Consider the following 15,790-nt stretch of genomic DNA (forward strand, 5'->3'; position numbering starts at 1 on the left):
CATTTCTCCTGAAACTTTTCCCTCACGTTGCCATGGAGAGAGACAGCCGATGCCTTCTGTCTCCATAACAACGAGTGGGTGACGCGACCAGCGTATTGCGGGGCTCTAAAAGCCCCTGAACCCCACTCCCTCCCCTCGGTCCACAGTCCTGGGGTTATGATAGACTTCCCTCTTTATTAAAAAAAAATACTGCAAGTTTAACCAACTTCTTTCGCTCAGCGGTCCGAGCCCCACCCTCAATTCTACCCTTTTTGAAACCTGGGAACCATGGGTTCCTTTCTTGGGAAGACATGCCCGTAGGATCTTACTAGTCTTGGGCTCAATCACCCTTTATTTTTTCTTCTTCAGCCTCCATGGCACCAGGCTCTGCCTCTTTCCAACCCAATCGCCAATGACACAGTACTCGGACCAGGATCTAACCAGACACTAAACGTAAAGAGGGTGCTGACAAGTGGGAACTGAATTTCTCTATGGTGTCTGTATTTCCCTGAGGGGCGGAGACCCCGTAGAGAAGTGGTTAAAAGCCTAGCCTGGGAAATGTAAGTGCGGTGACTGGCCTGGGGCTGTTTGGGGGAGGGTCTTCTAGAGGACCCGCCCTGTCCCGCCCCAGCCCGACAGCAGCTAGGGACCTGGAGCAGCTGCAGGGAGCTGGGCGGGACGGGACTAACCCACAGTGCACTAAACAGGGAAGGGGGGAGGGTCCGGGGCATGAGCAGAGTGGGGGGGTCCGAGGAGGAGAGGTGCCAGGCGGCGCTGGGAATCCTGGCCTCGCTATGTCAGGGGCAGCCGCCCCCCCAGGGTCTGGACTTGGAGACTTGTCGGAGTTTTGAGCTGCAGCCCCCGGAGCGGAGTCCGAGTTCTGCTGATACAGGTAACTGGGGGACCCTTGGCCCTCCCCACCTATCCCTGCCACAACTCCTCTTCCTAATCCGGAGCCTCTCTTTCTGATACCCTTCCCTTCCCTAAGAGCAAAGCTTAGATTGAAGGGGAAGGAGCAGACCTTTCTTCCCATCCATTCCTTTAGTGCCGTGCTCTGGATTCGGATCTTGCCAGTGTCAGGAAAAAGGGTGCTGGGGAGTGGAGCTGGTGGTAGTGGAGGGGGTGTCTTTCCTCAGAGTGCGACTCGGAAAGCCCCTAGTGTGGAGCCAGACTCTTGGGTTTAGTTCGGGGACCCTTTGCAACTCTGGGGAACAGCAGTCCCTTTGTGCCTCAGTTTCCTCCCTTGGTAGGATGGGGAGATTCTCTTCCCACAAAGAGAAGGCAAAATACCCAGGGAAAGGTCAGGGGAAGAGATGACACACCTTCCCAGTGGTAGAGAGGTTTGTATCTCTGTCTCTATTTCTACATCTCTGTCTCCCGGGAGGTGCGACTAGCCGCCCCCCCCCTCCCCCGTATGGTAGCAAGAAACTTGCGTTGACTCTCTGTCTCGATTTCGGGTTTTGTGTACCAATGCCTCTCTCCGGCTCTGTCTATTTCTCTGTCCCCGCGGGGGGGCGGAGGAAGAGGAGGGGGGAGAGTGTCTCCGCGTCCCCGTCCCACCCCCTACCACCACCACCACCACCTCTATAACTCGCTCGCGCTCTCTCCGTGACTCACTCGGACTCGGGGCCGGTGTGGGAACTGAGCCGGTGCCTCTCTGACTTTCCGAACCGGGCGCCTTAGTTCCAGTAGCCCCCAGGACCCGACACCCAGAGCCGGCCCCAGAGAGGCTGCGGAGCCAAAGCGGGAATCCGAGCCGGGTGAGTCCCGAGCCCGGAGCCCCTACGCTGGGGCCCGGCGCGCGGCCGCAATGGCTCGGCGGAGTCGCGACAGTGAGCATTTGGGCAATCTAGACACCATGGGGGACTTTGTGATGCCAGAGGTTGCGGGGGAAGTACTAGGTCTAGAGTAGGAGGGGGACGTTTACCTGGGTTTCTGAGGACCTGATGAGCTTCCTGCAGTCACCCCCCCCCCCATTCTCTCAGTCCTTGGTCTGCAGATGTTGATTCTTTGTCCGGATTCCAACATCTGGTGGGGAGGCAGCTCAGCAGGGTATAAGACTAAGGTGGGAGGACTCGGAGGGGGCGAGGAGATTCGAGGTCGACCCCCCACCTGCGAGGAGCCGAAAACTCTCAGTAGGGAACTGGGGTCGGCTGGGAGGTGGTGTCGGGAAATTCTACGCAGATGAAAGGGAGACTGGGGTCTGTCTCAGCTCCCTAACCCCCATCTCCCTCTCCTAAGTCCCTGGAAGGATGGGGGTCATTGTAGAGCACTGAGAGAAATCTCTCAAGGCCTCGCCAGCGTGAGTGTCTTTCTACACGGTGCTAGTAGGTAGGTGCAAGTCAGTTAGTGGGGCAGGGGGAAAGAGAGAGAAGCTGGAATTTAATTCGCACGCTCCCCCTCTCCCATCCCCCACCCTTGGAGAAATTGAAGCTAAGAACCCCTAGCCCCGTCCTCGGTAGCAGAGGGCGAAGGTGGGTTTCTACTCTGTGCTAGCTAAGAGTGGAAGCCTGGGCATTTATTTCTTGTCTCTGCTCCTCTGAGTCAAAGGTGAGAAATCCAAAAGGACCCGGGGGCTGAGAGCTGGGATCACTCACTCGGTCCTGGGAGGGGGTGCTGCGTCTGAAATTTGGGTCAACTCAAGCTTAGTTCAGTCCCGATGGGTGGAAGGGGGCGCTGTTCTCCATATCTACTGAATCTTTAATTAATGGGTTGATACTGCTGCAGAAGGAACTGTTAGACAGAACTTCTAGACAATAAATAAAGTAAAGCTGGATGGTCAGACGAGACAATGTATGCTTTTTAGGTGATGGTGATACTGATGGCTATTATGGTATAGCATATGGAATCATATAGCATCAGAGAATCATAAACTTAAAACTGGAAAGGACCTTAGAAGACATCTAGCCCAACCTTCTTATTTTGCAGATGAGGAAACTGAGGCCCAGAGAAGTTGAGTGACTTGCCTAAGGTCACATAGGTTGTAAGTGACGGGGGAAGGATTTGAACCCAAGTCTTCTCAGTTCAAAGCCCGCTCTCTTTTCACTATATTTCTTCATGTCCTGTCTCTAATCTCTTGGGACCCTGTCCCTTCGAACCCGGCAATTCCATATTGCTTGTAGATAGAGTTTGCATGCTGCCCAAAGAGACACCTTGGATTGGAGACCCCCATCCTACAAATAAATACATCCTGAAATTCTTCCAATTTCCTCCACCAGTTCTACAATCGCTCAGTACCTCCCTCCCAATCCTCCAATCGCAGGCTTTCTCTCAAAATCATTCTCCTTTTGAGGCCTGTTCCACAAAGCCACCTGTCATCCTCTGGAACCTTGTTTCCTCTCACTGACCCTCCTCAGAGAGGGGAGGCTGAGGGATGACTGATTTCCATTTTTCTACAGCGGAGAAAGACCAGCCCTCCATATCCACTGAGGGTTGCAGCTGAGCTAGCAGCAGCCAGAGGGATGGATGTGAGTTAAAGTTTGCTGACAGTCAGAGGATGGGAGATGGGATGGAGGAGTCACTGATGCATCCTTTATGGTAGCTCTGCCCTGGAGGCCTTTAAAGGGAGAGCACCCTGTTGTCTAGATAACTGAGACCTAAACTAATAGGGTGGGTGGGGATAAGGGTGAATACTTGGGGGAGGTTTTGAAGGTGAATCTGGATTGTTCTCCTGGCTGATTCAGAAAGCAAGTTTGAGTTCTCCCCTTGAGGGTAACTTTAGCTCTGCTGAGTCACTGACAGCCCCAGGCAGAGCTGGGGGACTGAGGGAGGGGGCTTGATTAGGGCATAGCTTTGCAATTTTGATTAGGGCTTGGCTTTCCATCTCAAAATCTCTTCCCACTTCTTATTTTCTCTGGTTCTTTAGTCCTGAGTCTGTTTTGGTGTCCATCAGAGAGAACAGATTGGGACTTGGTAGTAGCTGCTGGTGGTAATGAGTAGAATGTGATTTTTGTTCATTTGTCTAATGACTCCAGAAATAACTTCTTATTCACCTCCCTGTCTTTGAACTTGGCCCTTTCTAACATAGAAGCTTTCCTAGCTGGTGATGGCAAATTGCATGCAAAACAATTTCATTAAAAAAAAAAACAAAAACCTCACATCCCTATTTCCATAACTTTATGACCAGAAGTTCTGTCAGTGTCTTACAGAAATTTTACCTTCTGGAAGTAGAGACCTCTGTAAGTCCCATTCACATGCCTCATATGGCACGGAAGAGACCTGAGGTTCACAAAGGTGAACACAAACTTTGGCAGATTTTACTAAGCTGAAAAGGATTCATCCAGTACCACTCTAGTGACAGACTGTCTATTGCTTAAGGACCAGTCAGCCTAAATTCAGACTGGGCATACGATGTGGATTTTTTTTGGCTCCAGCAGCTCTCTAAAACTGTTAATCTGGAGAGGGGTTGTCATCTGCTTTATAGAGAAACAGCCCAGGATTATGAAATCATAGCTCCTTGAAGAATTAGGAGAAGAGATCCAGTGCCAGGAACCTAGAGAACCTGGAAGAGTGATGTTTCCACTCGAGAAGGAGCTTTGTTTTGCAGAATCTAGAACCCATAACCTGATAGTGGTATGTTCTAGAACACCTAGTCTTCTGAGACTAAAAGCTCTGTTCTCCCCATAGAGGTGGTAGAAACTTCAAGGCCCTGGTTCTTAACCTTTGTTGTGTCATGAGCATAAAATAAGACATGGAATTACAAAGGCAACCAATTATGTTGAAATGGTTAAAATAATTTTTTAAAAAAAGTTTACAGATGCCAGATTAAGAACCCCTGCTTTAGAACAAGGCATGTCAGGCTAAGAATGCCCTGTTGCAGAACTAAGTCTTTAATTTCCTTCCCTCTTCCCCATCCACAGAGGGTCGGTTGGGCTGCTGTTTATAGTTAGGGGTTGGGACAGAACCTTTTAGGGTTGATGTCACATGCCAAGGTGATCACTAAGATATGGTCACAGGAGGAGCAGACCCAAAGTTCCATCTGGTCCTGCCTCAAAAAGAGGCAGGCTCTTAGGAATGCATTTTCTTCTGGTTAGGAATTAAATTAAGGAGCCTTTGGAGGAGGAAAGACATGGAGGTCCAACCTTTAGCTCTTGGTTTCCTGATGTAAACTTCCACCCTATGACTTAGTGGCTTCTGAAGGTAAATCTTTACTCGATATCTTGTCCAGAGACCCACACAGGCTTCTCTTTTCTCACTGATGTCAATTGCAAGTGGAGAGGGACATTCTTTCACTGTCTTTCCATGTTTCCTTCTCTTTTTAATAATGGCTAGCATTAAATAGTGTTTTACATGTATTATTTCATTTGATCCTCACAACTAGCCAATGAGGTAGATGCCATTGTTGTCCCCCTTTTACAGATGAGGAAACTGAGACAGAAAGGTTAAGTGACTTGCCCAAGGTCACACAGCTAGTATATATCTGAGGCAGGATTGAAACTCAGGTCTTCCTGGATCCGGATCTAGTGCTCTATTCGCTATGCCATCTACCTGCCTCCATATTTCTCTTCTTTCTTTCTTCTTCTTTCTCTTTTCTTTCTTTCCTCCCTCCCTCCCTTCCTTTCTTCCTTCCCTCCTTCCTTCCTTCCTTTCTTTCTTTCTTTCTTCCTTTTTTACTTTCTCCCCCTCCAGTTTCTCAATCACACTCTTTGCCTGCCGCTCCCTTTGATCCCCAACTTTAGGGCTACAAGAAACAGCTGAGCTGACAGAAAGCTTTTTGTTGCAATCTGCCAAAATAATAATACTAATAATTGCTAAATTACAACCAGAGCTCTATTAAATATAACTCCTCACATTACTCTCCTATTTGTCTATGAATCCCCTTAATGAGGGTGAGAGCAGGCATGTAGTCATAAAGCTCAGTGTTTCAGTAATTAGCCCACTATTGTCTTCTCTCATCATAGCTGCATTGGGGAACCTTCATCCCTTCTCTGTTTGGACTCTGCTAATTATCCCCATTGGTAGCTCGGGCCTGGATCCCTGGAAGAAGTAAAAGAGAGCAAACCCTCAACCCCCAAAACCCTGAATTTTAATTGCACTGGGTTCTCCTAATGAATTTGCAAGCCAAATGGGCCATTTTATTAATGAGCTGAATCTGGGAGCCTCAGAATAAGACAACTCCCTCTCCCCAACCCTGCTCTTCCAAACACTACTGCTCTCTTCTGTCCCTTCATATAGGGACACACACATGTGCACACACACACATACATACACCCTTGCTTTTCAGAAGCAACCAGGGTTGGCCCATTCTAGAGGGCATTTGCCAATTACCTAGTGGTCTGTGATCTGATTTTCAGCCTCTTCACTTGCCCAGAGGAGAGAAGGAACTGAAAGTGGACTCATTCAATGGAAGGGCTTCAGAGTTTGGGGCATGGAGGTCATCCACCCTGGAAAGATTCTGTGAGCTTCAGGGAATTAATTTTTATTCTCTGACCTCCTCTTGCTCCTAGCCTTTAATTCTTGGCTTATCTCTGCCTCCTGGGCTGGCAGAGGGCACAGTTATACAGTATTGGTCCAAGTTTCTTTCCACTGTGGACCTGAACTGTTCTCTGAAAACATCCAAGATCTCTGTCTTTTTTTGTCTCTTTGTTAGTATCTATGTTTCTGCATCTGCGGGTCCCTGCCTTTTGAGTCTCTGCCTTTCGGCGTCTCATTTATTTCTCTATGTCTCTGGCTATTCTGTCTTTGCCACTCTGTGTCTCTCAACTCTGTGCCTGGATCTCCATCTCTAGCTCTGGAGATTTCTGGTTCTTTGCTCATTATCTGTATCTAACTGTTGTCTCTGAGTTGACTTCCATCTCTAGGCATCTCTGTCTGTATTGAGCACTGCTCATCAGAGGCAGCATTAACTCTCTCTCTGTAGTGTTTGAGTGGGGTCTGTCTCTAAGAGTCTCCCAGAAGCTCTAGACAGACCCTGATGCCAAGCCCACCCTGCTACTGGAGTAAGGCAAAGAAAAGGGCCTTCCTTTGCTTCCTCTCCCTGGTTTATCTTTTCAATTACAATCTGTTAGCAGGGATGCCTATTACTGTAACAAAATGGATTTTCCTGACATGGAAGCCAGTTTAGAAAAATGGTAACAATAGCCAGAGATAAGAGCAATGATGAAACTGAACACCAAGAGGTGGGGCCAGGGTAGGGATCTGGTCCGCAGTGTCTGGGGAATGAGGCGTCAATATGAGAGATAAGGCTTTGCCTGCTAATTAATAACTGTTGTAATTTCAGAAAGAAAGGAAAGGCCCTAGACATTGTCATAAGACAGCCATCACCCTGGTCTTGGTGGGATTGCTGTAAATGGCAAGGAGATGTTGGACTGATAACCTTTGGAGGAATTAGCTCCTTTCCAGGCAAACAGTAGTGAAACGAGGGGTCCAGCAGATTCTATTGAGGGTCCTGGTATACTGAAAATGTGCTAAGTGGAGGGGATCTTCTCCACCAGATTTTGAGCCAGGAACAGAGCCCAGAACAGTGTCAGCTCACAGAATCACAAAATTAGAGTTGATACGTATTTCAGAGATTCTCAGGGCCATCCCTTATGCAGACTATCAGCCACTGGATCCACAAGGATCACAGCGCCAAGGATAATCCACAAGGCCGTCTTTCCTATGTCTAAGTTTCTGGCTTAGGTTTGGATGTTCTACATTCAATCCCGTCACTTTGACTTATGAGAAAACTGTGGCCCATAGTGGTAGGGTGACTCATCTAAGGTCATACAGCCAGCTAATGGCAGAACTGGTGCTGGAAGTCTCCTGATTCCTAGGCGAGAACTCTTCCTTCTACCCCTCTGGTCTTGTACTCTGAAGCAAGGACTTTCAGAGCTAGGAGGGAGCTTAGAGGTCATCTAATCCATTCCAACCTGTAGAATTCCTGAAAGCTCAAGTTTCTGGGGTTCTCTTTTCCACACCCACTCCCCAGGTAAGGAAAGCACAAGTTTTCCCAAAAGGCCTTATGCTATGCTACCTAAGATCATCGATTTAGGTCTTCTAAAGTCCAACTTCTTCATTTTACAGATTAAGGGACCAAACCAGGTTCTACCTCCTCCATGAGATCAGATAGGTTAAATGACTTGATTGCAGTCACATAGGTAATAAATAGCAGAAAAAGTATTCAAATGAGCTGCCTATTCCAAATACCAAATCTATCAATTGTTTTCTCTTGGGATCTTTCAATAGTCAGGAGGATTCCTGGTAGTTGTTTGAAAAACAGCGTGTGTGTGTATGTGTGTGTGTGTGTGTGTGTGTGTGTGTGTGTGTGTGTGTGTGTGTCTCTTACTTATCCCATATCCCCACAGTAGAGGGAGGGATGAGGGAATCTTTCTTGCTTGTGTCCTATAGGTGAGTATGGTTATCAATGAGTTAACTGTAGCAGGTCCATTGGGGGATGCGTCAGTAGCACTCAGTATGCCCTCCTCGCCTCCACTTTGAGCCATCAGTCACCCCAAACCCCTTGTGACCTGGGGCAATGGTGTGAAGGCTGCCTGGATTTCAGTTCTGATGCCTTGAAAGGAACTGAATCCATCACCCTGGTCTCTGTGCTATTGAGCTGAGCTAAACAACCCTGCCTGTGGCAGAGATCTGGGAGCTTCAGTCTTTCTCCCTGAAGAAGTTCTCCCTAAGAAAGCACCTTCTGGTCAGCATAAAACCAGCATGGAATTTGGGGTTATCATTCCTAACATGCAAACCCCACTTGCTTTGAGTCATTGCCTGGGAGCAGCAGCCTGGATTTATGCGTTTCAGAGAGCATTCAAAATAGCAACTACCCAGATCAATTAATCTGGATTCAGGTTTTTGTCAGACTGAACATTTAAATGCACTCTGTTCCGTAGATTCCCTGCCCACCCCCACCCCATTCACATTAAAATTCTAATTATTACCAGAGAAAAGAAGGCGTGATCAAAGGGAAACGAAGTCCTCGAAATACCTTGTGTTTTAAGGTGACTCATATTCTTAAGGATTACATCCAGAACAGCTGTAACAGGGAACAGATGTGAAGTATCTAGAAATGCCCAACTATTTAAAATAAGGACATCTTTTTAGCTGATTTTTTCCTTGAATTGTTGTTGGATGGGTTTTTGTTTGCAGAGCCCAGTGTGGCTTCTAGAAGGGACCAGAAAACCAGTTTTCCAGGCTGTCCTTTGGGGAGGGACCTTTGGGGAGGGACCAATCCCAGTTCCTCTGGAGATCTGCCCCAGCTCCGCACTCCCGATACAACGCGCTCCCCACCCCCTACTCTCCCTCCCTGAATTTGTGGCACAAGTGTTGTTGTTTTATCATTTCTCTCGCATAATGACTTCGGGTTGTGTAATAGCTGTGTTATGATTGTCTTGGTGCTCTCAATCATAATGACACCATATGTACAAACCTACCTTTACTCCTGTTTTCTGAATTGTTCAATGGGCTTTGCAGACTGAAGGTCCTTTGTTAGCCCCAGGCATCCCAGGGGAAGAAGTTTAGGGCTAAGAAAGGCTCATTTCAGGTCCCTGGAGCCTGATTTAACTTGTTCCCAGGGAGCCTTAGGTATTCACTTATTGTCTCAGATTCATAGAATCATTGAATATTAGGACTGAAAGGGACCATAGCAATAATCTACTAAAATCTCATTTTAAGGATGAGGAAATGGAGGCCCCGAGTAAGTGTAGATGCTTGCTAGAGTTCCAACAGGAATCCTAGGCCAATGCTCTTTGATAAGGCCCCAATGCTCCCTGGAGGTTTGGCTGGGAAAAAAAACGATACTCACTTTTCCTCCTCCTTTCTGTCCAGGGTCAGTACCTACCCCAGGTATAGTGGGTATGCCTTGGTTTGGATGTTGGGGTGATATGGGTGGTTTGGTTAATATTGTCTCTAGGAGGTAACCTCCATTCTCTCCCTTACTCTAATCAGCAAGCCCCCTCCTTGGGGAGTAGTAGGGGGGAGGCTCTTTCAGAGGTGTGATGGGAGGAAGGGAGGGAGGGATTCACCTGGCCTGACTTCATGGGTCAGCAGTAACTCTAGGGTGCTGTCCCAGGCCGCCTGCCGTAACATCTAAATGAGAAGGTTTTCCAGTAAGACTCTCAATTATCCCCGTGAATGAAGCCAAGCCACAATGTGATAATCTCAAATAGCAGATAATCCCTACTACCACCACCAAAAAAAGGGAGGAGAGGGGGCCTTCTCTTTTATTTTGTAATATATGCCATACTCTGAAGTAGCACATTTCAACTCAAGTCAACGGCATTCAGCCTCTCACATGACCAGCACTAGGCTGGGCACTTCGGGTGATACAGAGGAAGTTTAGTATTCAATCGAAGTTTTCAATGAGTCTACATGTTGTTAGGCTGTTATCAACTTATTTTTCATTCCTCAAGAGTATGCCAGCTACTAGGGAAACGAAGTAGCCTAGATGTATACCCAGTGGTGGGGGAAATCTAATCTGGGGCAAAAACATTTCTGTGATAATCCGCATGATGGAAAATTGAGAGTTGACTGGAAAACCATTTTTTCCTTTGACCTGGCAGCTTTCTCATGACCACTCTTTTCTTTTCTCCTTTCTTTGTCCTCCATGTGTGCTCCCTCCCTACTTCTCCTGCCAACGCCATCCCTCTCCCCCGTCGCTCCTTACCCCCTTGTCCCCTCTGCCATCTCCTTCCCCCTCTTCTGTCTGTCTCTGTCTCCCCTGCCCGCCCCGTCCCTGCTGGTAGGCGCCTCCGTCAGCCTCCTTGCTGTGGTAGTTATTGTGTGTGGCGTGGCCCTGGTGGCAGTATTTTTCTTTCTCTTTTGGAAGCTGTGTTGGATACCCTGGAGGAACAAGGAGGCCTCCAGCCCCTCTTCCACTAACCCTACCTTGGCGGCCCCCCAGAGCCCCAGCCCCAGCCCCGGAGACACGATGGCGGACAAGCTGAAGGACCCCAACACTCTTGGCTTCCTGGAGGCAGCTGTGAAGATCAGCCACACGTCGCCAGACATCCCAGCAGAAGTGCAGATGTCCGTTAAAGAGCACATCATGCGTCACACGAGGCTGCAACGGCAGACCACAGAGCCAGCCTCCTCCACCAGGTAAGAAGTCTGCCTTCCGGCCTCTTACAGACACATTACCCCTTATCTATGTGGAGGTGCAGGGGAAGGGAACAAGCATTTATTAAGCACCTACTATGTGCCTGGCACTGTGCTAAGTGCTTTACAAATATTACCTTATTTGGAGATGGGACAAAATGATTCTCCTTAACCATATGGAAATATAAACTTTTGAAAGTGACTTGACTTATATACCAGCAGGTTGGCCAAGAGGGCAATGTTGTGATTGTTGGAATAGTTCATCAGTGGGGGCTTCCAAGAAGTGAGAAGGGTCAGGGGATGACTCATGGTTGTGTTCCTCCTCTCAAGCCCTACTCTCATCCCACCTTCTCTCGCCTCTGTGTCTTTGCATTTGGCATACCCTAGAACTAGCATGAATCACAGCTCTCCCCCCCCCACAGGTGCCTTCTCCCCATTTCTGCCAGTTGAAAACCTTCCATTGTTTCAGGGACCAACCCAGGTTCTACCTCCTGCTTGAAGCTTCTTCCCCCCAGCTGAAAGGGATATCTCTTCCTCCTCCAATCTCTCATGGCCATTTGCTGTGCCTCTTTTGTTTACTTATCATGCTGTTACTTGTATTGTCTTATCTCCCATAGGTTGTGCAGGTTCATTATCACTCAACTGGATGATTGCAACAGCCTCCTAATAAGTCGTCCCATCTCCCTGTCATGTGCTCCCTCTCCCAAGTTCCAAATCATCCTTCACTCCGTTGTCAGATTGACCTTCCTTCTGCATAGATCTGCTCTCATTACTGTGCACAAAAAAAAACTTCGGTGGTTCACTACTACCTATTAAGTTCAAATATTCATAATATGGCACCTCCTTACCTTTCCAGACTTACCCAATGCTATTCATCTCTGCATACTCTGTTGTTATTCAGTTGTGTTTGACTCTCGGTGACCCCACGGACTTTTCTTGGCAAAGACACTTGAGTGGTTTGCCATTTCCTTCTCTGGTGTGCCCCCATTTTACAGACAAGGAACTGAGGCAAATAGGGCTTTGCCCAGGGTCACACAGCTAACAAGTGTCTGGGACTCTATTTAAACTCAGATCTCCTGACTCTAGGCCCAGTGCTCTATGCACTATGGTGCTGTCTAGCAGCATACTCTACCTGTGTTTTCCTACTGCTGAACCTTTGCTCAAGCTGTTCCGAATCCCTGAATGCCTTCTCTACTCCCCAGTATTTGCATTTGTTTGCATTCTCACACAATGTCTAAGGTCCAAATCAAATGCCATCTCTTCCATGAAAAATGCATTTCTATAGGACTTTGTGATTTCCCAAGCATTTTCTCACAATGCCTGAGATAGGTTGTGCAATGATTATTATACCCATATTACTGATGAGGAAACTGAGAAATTTTTACAGTCAAGCAGATCCCAAGTGGCCTGATTCCAAGCACTCTTCTGACACACAACTTTCCTGATTCTGCTCAGTTAGCCTTCCTTCCTTGGTCCTCAAAAAACCATATTTCTTTCACTTCTCTTTTACATTTATGCAGTTTGGTACTATTACTATTACTAATAGTTAACATTTATATAGCACTTGAATGTTTGCAAAATGCTTTATAGATATTTAAAATTTATTTATATATGTATGTATATATATGTATAATCTCATTTTATCTTCACAACATCACTGTGAGGTAACTATTATTATCCCCATATAAGAAAACTGATGCCCAAAGTGGTTAAATGAGTTTACCTAGGATCACTTTGCTTGTAAAGTGTCTGAGGCAGACCTTAAACTCAGCTTTCCTGACTTCAGAGCCAACACTCTAACCACTACTCTATGCTAGCTGCCTCAGTTATTTATGAAGAGGTCATATCTCCTTTCTAGACTGTAAATCCCATGAGGGCAGTGATCATGTCCTATCTAAATTTTTATCTCCCTTAGCACCTGGCACAGCACTGTGTATACAGTGAATGAATAATATGTGCTCATTGATTTTAAATGCGTTGAATTATGAATCCCTAAAGGCAAAGAACTGTCTTATTTCAACTCTGTATTTACTGTTACCTAGTTCAGTGCCTTGCACATAATAGGTACTTAAATGTTTGTTGAATGAAGACCTGACCTCTCTTTCCCCTTCCCTGCTTGCTCCCAGGCACACCTCCTTTAAGCGCCACCTGCCCCGGCAGATGCACGTCTCCAGCGTGGACTATGGCAATGACCTGCCCCCTGCTGCTGAGCAGCCTACCAGCATTGGCCGCATTAAGCCTGAACTGTACAAGCAAAAGTCTGTGGATGATGAGGAAGGCAAGAACGAGGCTGCCAAGACTTGTGGAAAGATCAACTTCAGCCTGAAGTACGACTACGAGAACGAGACCCTGGTTGTGCGGATCCTGAAGGCCTTTGACCTCCCTGCTAAGGACTTCTGCGGCAGCTCGGACCCCTACGTCAAGATCTACCTCCTGCCTGACCGCAAGTGCAAGCTGCAGACCCGCGTGCATCGCAAGACCTTGAATCCCACCTTTGATGAGAATTTCCACTTCCCCGTTCCTTACGAGGAGCTGGCTGACCGGAAGCTCCATCTCAGTGTCTTCGACTTTGACCGCTTTTCCCGCCATGATATGATCGGGGAGGTTATCTTGGACAACCTCTTTGAGGCCTCTGACCTGTCCCGAGAGACGTCTATCTGGAAGGACATTCAGTATGCCACCAGCGTGAGTACCTATCTCTAATTCCCGCAGTTTCTTGGGGTAGGGTGGGCATCTCTCGGAAAACACACAGTCCTTTTTCTTATGGTCTGTTGGACAGCCTCCAGAGCAGGGAGGGGGAAACAGGCGACATTGGAAACTCCTCCCATGGGTGCCTGGCTAGCTCTGGGAAAGTCATCTGAACTTGTTCCAAGTTGTGGAAATCAAAATAGAGCCAAAAGGTTAGGTCATAGAAATTCTGGTGCCTCTGTTCCTCCTTTATTGCCTATTTTGAGACTTCTTCTTACCCACCACACCTCGGTTTCCCATCTTAAAACTGGGTGTGTATAATTCATGCACCCCAAGAAACAAAAGTAAGAGATGGGGTGAAGTCAACCAGATAACAATACCCACAGATCACACTGCCTTTTTTTAAGTGCTTGGAACAGATAGTAAAGATATAGCTAAAGATAGTAAAGATAGTAAAGATAGTAAAGAATAGCCATAGTCTCTTCTCTTGGTGAGCTGTAAGATCTAATAGTAAAAAGGGATAAATCCAAATGAAAATTCATGGATTACATTTGGAACGATGGCATGAAAACCTGTGGTAGCTAGTGGAACTGTCAGGAGCTCTATGCATATGGACTGAGGAGGGGCAAAGTGATCCCAATGAGTTGAGATTATTCAGAGAAGGCTTTCTGGCACTTGGACTCAAACAGGGTTTTGAAGGTAAGGAAGGGCATGACTTAATAAAGAGAGAGGGGGAAGGAGTTTCAAGTGGAATATTTTTAGCCACAAAGAGTCATAGGCCTGAGGCTTTAGTCCTAATCCCTATGGCCTTCAATTGCCTACTTTTCCCAGATGTGCTCAGTCCTGTCCATTGGTGGCAGATTCTTCCGTGTAGCAGAGAAGTGTCCCTGAGTGCCTTTGGCATGGGGTATATTGTGTCTTCAGAGCCCTTTGGTGCAGGTCAGGTGGTACATACAGGTGGTTGGTGGGTGATATATGGTATCATTGGTGTTGCTGGACCTCCTTGCTATAGTTTAGTGGTATCTGGAGCTAAGTGTCATGGAGAACCTGAATATGCTGGCAGGGTGAACATCTCCAGTCACATAGGTTTGGATGGGGTTCTTTTAGCGGTTGCCAGCCAAGATCCTCCCTTGTCCAATGTCACTCTGGCATCTGGTGCAGAGTAATTCTCTCCACCCTTGCTCCTTCCTCTTTCATAGAAGATATTCAATAAATGCAAGTTGGATTGAATTGCTGAAGTATATTGAATGAAGGTCCTAGGGGACTATAAACTCCTTGAGGGCAGGAATTCTTTTATTGTTATCTTAGTATTCCCAATATAAAGCACAGGACCTGATGTGTAGTTGGTGCCTAATAAATGCTTATTGATTGATTAATTGGGAAACACACTCTAAATGGGTAGGAAAAGGAAAGAATTGTTGGTGAGAGACAGACAGACAGACAGAGAGACAGAGACAAAGAGAGACAGAGACAAAATGGGAAGAAACCAATAAATCTCTAGATGGTCCCAGTTTCTACCCTCGAGAGGCAACACTGGGGCAGCGTCTATCTATACACACATACACACACACACACACACTCACACATGCACATATGTACATACACATGCAAACATACACGCACACATGCACATGCACACACATACACACACCACTTCTGAAGCTAGTGTTGGTACCAGCTGCCAATGATGGAGAGAGAGTCATGTTGCTTGCCTGGAGTGTTCCATTTGCTTTCCCAAAGACCTACGACTCTCTCTACCCCAGGGCTCCTGTCTAGCCATACGTGGCTTCCCAACACCCCTGCTCCTCCTGCCTTCCCAACATTGCATCCCCAACAGCACAGGCAGCAGGACAAGGAAGTCAGGGAAAAAGGAATGGCAGATTCAGAGTCAGCCCAGAGCCCAGGAGCTCTTGTCTATAAATCATTTGGAAGTTTACATCTGTTTCTGCTCTTGTTTCCCAGTCTCTCAAGGGACAGAACCCATTATGGTGACTATATACGTCCTGGAGAGAAACTCTGTCCCCAACCACTACTTACACACAATGCAGGAGAATGCTCAGGGGAGAGGAACCATGAGGAGGCAACAGGCATCTGCCCCAGC

At 47.3% G+C, this 15,790-nt stretch overlaps 1 protein-coding gene across 3 annotated transcripts in view; it reads left to right on the forward strand.

The window, feature by feature from the left end:
* The first annotated feature begins 708 nt into the window (after positions 1-708).
* The window catches only part of SYT6 (synaptotagmin 6), a 71,795-nt gene continuing 56,713 nt past the window's right edge, over positions 709-15,790 (forward strand). For all 3 annotated transcript variants that reach the window (XM_027860410.1, XM_027860411.1, XM_027860412.1), the window contains exons 1-3: positions 709-871; positions 10,650-11,004; positions 13,128-13,686. In XM_027860410.1, coding sequence (XP_027716211.1) covers positions 709-871; positions 10,650-11,004; positions 13,128-13,686 — 1,077 coding nt within the window. The remainder of the gene's footprint in view (positions 872-10,649; positions 11,005-13,127; positions 13,687-15,790) is intronic.

This window comes from Vombatus ursinus, unplaced genomic scaffold (assembly GCF_900497805.2).
Source record: "Vombatus ursinus unplaced genomic scaffold, bare-nosed wombat genome assembly UNPS02014179.1, whole genome shotgun sequence".
Taxonomy (NCBI): domain Eukaryota; kingdom Metazoa; phylum Chordata; class Mammalia; order Diprotodontia; family Vombatidae; genus Vombatus; species Vombatus ursinus.